Source organism: Neltuma alba, unplaced genomic scaffold (assembly GCF_004799145.2).
Source record: "Neltuma alba isolate B1F8T4 unplaced genomic scaffold, ASM479914v2 tig00012707_pilon, whole genome shotgun sequence".
Lineage (NCBI taxonomy): Eukaryota > Viridiplantae > Streptophyta > Magnoliopsida > Fabales > Fabaceae > Neltuma > Neltuma alba.
Window position 1 is genome coordinate 1 of NW_021637134.1, and position 5102 is coordinate 5102.

The following is a 5102-nucleotide window of genomic DNA, read 5'->3' on the forward strand; positions in this document are numbered from 1 at the left end:
AAACCCTATTGGAACGCGCCGATCAGAGGCCTGAATTGATCGGCCAGAGGGTTGTGATCGGTGGATGGGTGAAGTCTTCTCAGGAGGTGAAGAAGTCATCCCCGATAACGTCTTCGTTACATGGCGATAAAAAGGCTGATGAAAGCAAGACCAAAGATGTAACGTGCGTTGAGATTATTCAGTCTAAGATACCTTTAATTCGATCAATTTTGGAGGCTTTCGGCGGCAGTGGGGGTTGCAAGAAAAACGAGTCTGTGACCCCTAAACCCACGCCTCCCCAGCCTTCCACAGTGTATCTGATGGTCACGGATGGCTCGAGCGTTGCGAGTCTTCAGGTGCATATATTTCTACATTTTTGAATATGCACAATTTGATCGTCGAGAATATATTCTCTAATGATTCAGGTCTCAGATGTTTCCTTGGAAAAAATAAGTAAAAAGCTAAATTATGCGCTTTCTGCAAATTTTGAGCCTAAATTTATATAAAATTCATTTCGACCACAAACAATGAAAGATGGATTTTTTGTGGAGGGAACAAATTATATCCTTAAGCAAAATGCTTAGTTGCGTACTCGGTGGATTGAATTTAGTGAAAGTGCAAGTTAATCTGTTATGTTCGTTGCTGTCTTGAAAGATTTTGTGGGTTTCTGCAAATGTCCTTCCCAAGCATATACAGTCATGCGATATTGCCTTGTCTTCGGATATTTTTGGACTAGAATAAATGCATGAAACAATTGTTTATTTGAGGAGTCAGTCAATTATTATTTTATGGTCAATTTAGATTAGGTGCTTGCATTGCAAGTAAAACCAAAAAGTCCTGGTTATAGGCATCAACCTTTCATGTCAGCAGCAAAAAATAGCTGATACCTTATAGTGGTACCACTCAAAAGATTGAGTTTTTTCCCCCTTTTGGACTAGAGCTAAAGCTTTGATTATGGTACATTAAGAATTGCCTAAGGTTTCACCCGTTTTAGATGGGGAACTTTTGGAGATATTTCCCTGAACCTGATTCTACATACATGAGGATCTGACTGCAAACTGGTACTGGTTATCTAATCATACATACTAATCCAATTTTGTTAGAATGAGCATGTAAAATGTGAATTATTATCGCATACATTCGTGTCTTTATTGTCAAGCTTAGGACTTAAAGGAGCATTGGATTTGTATGTAAAACATTTAGGTTATCATGATTCTCAATGGTATTTGAAATGTTTTAGGTGGTTGTTGATTCTTCACTGGCTCCCCCCAGCAAGCTGCGGCCTACAGGAACCTGTATATTAGTGGAAGGTTTCCTAAAGAAACCATCAGCAAAGGGAAAGCGCGTTATTGAGCTTGAAGCTGACAGAATTCTTCACATTGGTACAGTAGATCCTGACAAGTATCCACTTTCAAAGAAGCGATTACCATTGGATATGTTGAGGGGTTTCTCCCATTTTCGGCCTCGAACGACCACGGTGAATTCTAATATGATATATATATATTTTTTGTTTTGAATTCTTCCTGGTTGTCAGTTTTGTGTGGCTAACTAGAAATCTTGTTCAGTTTTTCAACATGTTAGATTTTCTGACAGAATTGCATATCACTGTCATGTCATTCTTTATGAGCTATGTTTATACAATGTATTGCATAGTTATGAGAGATGATAATTATTTCATGACTAGGTGGTTTGGAGAATTTTGTTCCAGTTGAACTTTATTACTGTGTAGAAATAAATCTAGTTTACAGAGTCTAATTTTCAAGGGGAAAAAATATTGGGTTGAACCAGCTGGGCCAAATACACTGTTCTGCCTGTATTTATACATTTCTGCCATATCTGTTATTTTAAGAGTAGGGTTTTGAAATGGACCCCGCTCATACTCCATCATTCATGATTCTTAATTGTCGAGCAAATTAATGATACAATATCATGCTTGTAGTTGTAGTCTTATCTTTTTCATGCTTTATATATCATGATTAGTATATTATGTAAGAAATATGAATTTCATTTGTACTCAAATAATATGTTCTGCATGCATCAGGTAGCATCTGTCATGCGAATTCGTAGTGCCGTCTCTTTCGCTACACACTCATTTTTCGAACATCATGCATTCTTTGATGTGCAAGTACCAATTATAACAACGTCAAACTATGAAGGGTTCGGCAAAATGTTCTCGGTCATTTCCCTGGAGCAGAAAGCAGACAAGGAGAAGCTAAATACCATTGATGAGATTGAAGGCATTAACCTTGAAACTGTGAAAGCAGCTGTAAGAGAGAAAAGCAACCTAGTTGAAAACTTGAAACGAAGTGATAGCAATAGGGAAGCACTGGTTGCTGCAGTTCAGGATCTGAACAAAACAAATGAACTGGCATCACAGTTGGAAGCAAGAGGAAAGATGAAATCAGCATCCTCATTCAAGGCTGATAAAATAGATTCTTCTGAAGAATTTTTCTCTTGCCAGACTTATTTAACTGCTTCTGGTGGCTTACATTTGGAGACCTATGCTTGTGCTCTTGGAAATGTCTATTCATTTGGGCCTAGATTTCAAGCAGACAAAACAGATTCTTCAAAACAAGCTGCAGAAATGTGGATGGTAGAGGCTGAAATGGCTTTTGCTCAGCTAGAGGTATCCTTTCACTATCTGACTTTGCATTATTACGTCACATACTTCTATACGTAACATCTATTACGTAACAAATTTTTGTACTCTTTCTAATTTCCAAATACCATAATGCTCAATTAGTACTGAGTGTTTTCCATTTAATGAGGGCTCTGTTCCAGCGGAATGAATGATGTTCGGTTTCTGTAAGATTTTGTTATATGATATATTTGATGAAGGAGAATAGTATACGTACTGGCTTAAGGTGTTTTCTGAATCAATGCTTTATTTTTCAAAATAAAATTGGGCAGAGTGAGTTTTTCTGACAATGGTGATATATCTCAAAGTTTATGAACTGAGGATCACTACAATTTCAAATTCTTTCTTTATACTGTGGTTGGAATTGGAAGGTCTTTCTGTCAACATTTTTTTACTTGTGTTCGCAGGATTCCATGCGTTGTGCTATGGACTTATTGAAATACCTATGCAAGTGGGTTTGCGAAAATTGCTCTGAAGATATGAACTTTGTTGCCAAAAGAATTGACAATGCCTGCGTCAGTCGTCTTCAGCAAACTGTATCTGGCCCCTCTGAAATTGTGTCCTACAGGGACGTGATTGATATTTTGAGGAAGGTACGCTGTCACATGCTCCATGATGATAACATGTTCATAGTCTTCACTCCCTTTTTATTTTATTTGTTACCTCTCTCTCTTCTTCAGATAGATTAGACTTAGTCTTGTTATTTATTTGTTCTCCCAGGTCACAGACAAGAACTTTGAAACAAACATCCAATGGGGTGTTTCCCTTACTACAGAACATCTGAGGTATGGATATTCTCGTGATAGATTTTGGTTCTGTTTTATCTGTCAGAAGTAGAGGTGCCTCCACCAATTTAGCTACTAACCATTCTCTCCAATGGCAGCTATTTGGCTGATAACGTATTCAAAAAGCCTGTAATGATCTACAACTATCCAAAAGAAGCTAAGCCATTTTTCTTCGTGTGAATGATGACATGAGAACAGTGGCAGCATTTGATCTAGTTGTCCCTAAGGTATGGTGAAACATGAGTTTAATATAATCTGTGCATGGATTGCTGTAAAGTTGTGTCTGAAGGATTCTGATAATGATGTTAGTCGAAGCTTCTCGTCTCGTTTTCTTCAAATACCAAAAATGTCTTCAATCATGAAACACATTTGCAGGTTGGAGTAATAGTTTCTGGTAGCCAAAATGAGGAGCGGCTTGACATGATAATCTCAAGGTACTATCTCTCTCATTTGAGTGTCAAATTTCTGTATTTCACATTCTTCCTGCTCTGTATTTTCATGTGATGCATGCTTTCTTGGTAAAATATGGTCTAAGCATCTTTCTGTACTTCATTTAATGGCAGAATTAAGGAGCTGGGCTTGCCAAGAGAGAAGTATGAGTGGTACCTCGACCTTCGACGACACGGAACAGTCAAGCACTCCGGGTTCACTCTGAGGTTTGACCTTTTGATTCTCTTCATAACAGGCCTTACCAATGTCAGAGATGTTATCCCTTTCCCCAGAAGCCATGGCAAAATCATGAACTGATTGTGTTTTGGGGTAAAGTTCAACAGTGGATAATGTGAATACTTTCAGCTCAAAACTCTCCATTTGCTGCAGACAGAAGGAAATGAAGTAGCAGCTTGTATTTTTCTTACATATAAAAAGTTGTAATCTTTTAGCCCCCGGTATTTCGTGTGTGTTTTTGTGTGATCATTTTCAAATTTCATGAAAGGGTAATGTATATGAGGAACTTTATAATTGGAATGAAATTATTCAAATCTTGTGCAGTTCTTTAAAGTGCCAATTTGATTTTATCTTCATAATAGTATAGAGTCTGGATTTTTTTTTTTTTTTTTGCCTTTTTAATCAGTGAGTACCCTTCCGTTCAAATTGCATTGCATGTGAACTAATAATTCAAAATGACTCATGTGAGGACATTTGATTGAGAATTAATTGAAGCTCATCTTATCAAGTTGCAAGATGACAAGGTTCAGAAGTTCTATGCACTTATTTTTAATATCTTTTTGAATTTTTAAAAGAAGCAAGATATATAGTAACTTATTAAAAAAAATAACGCTTGATAATAAATAAATAAATAAAAAGTGAAACGTCAAATCTGAACTGCCTCTTCATGATTCAACGGTCCAAATTTAATGTTGACTAGGGCAATCAATCATTCTGAATAGATAGTACTACTACCGTCCTTTGTCAAAGAACTCAAGTCCTTATGTAATGAATTTGTCAAATCTCTCAGATGCTCATGCTATTTTCGGACTTAATAGGCAATAAATCAATAATTTAATGTTATTTTCGTGTCTACTCGAGGCCCTGCAATTTGCAAAATAATGTGGTGTTTGAAATTCTCCCTTTGCCCTTGGAGCTTATCATCATGCATTCATACTGATAGGAAAAGTAACATATTCAGGAACAATCAATTTAGGGATTCCATAGCTCCTGTGAGTGCAGGTCTTGATGTGCTGTGCATTTCTGTGCATCCC

At 36.9% G+C, this 5102-nt stretch overlaps 1 protein-coding gene across 1 annotated transcript; it reads left to right on the forward strand.

The window, feature by feature from the left end:
• Positions 1-5: 5 nt before the first annotated feature.
• On the forward strand, positions 6-4424 carry LOC114730080 (asparagine--tRNA ligase, cytoplasmic 2-like; the record flags this gene model as incomplete). Its single annotated transcript, XM_028917105.1, is given in 9 exon segments — positions 6-335; positions 1220-1456; positions 2021-2605; positions 3025-3210; positions 3338-3402; positions 3501-3571; positions 3574-3629; positions 3778-3836; positions 3966-4424. Coding segments are annotated over 9 exon segments (1773 nt in total), but the record flags the coding sequence as incomplete, so codon positions are not given.
• Positions 4425-5102: the final 678 nt, after the last annotated feature.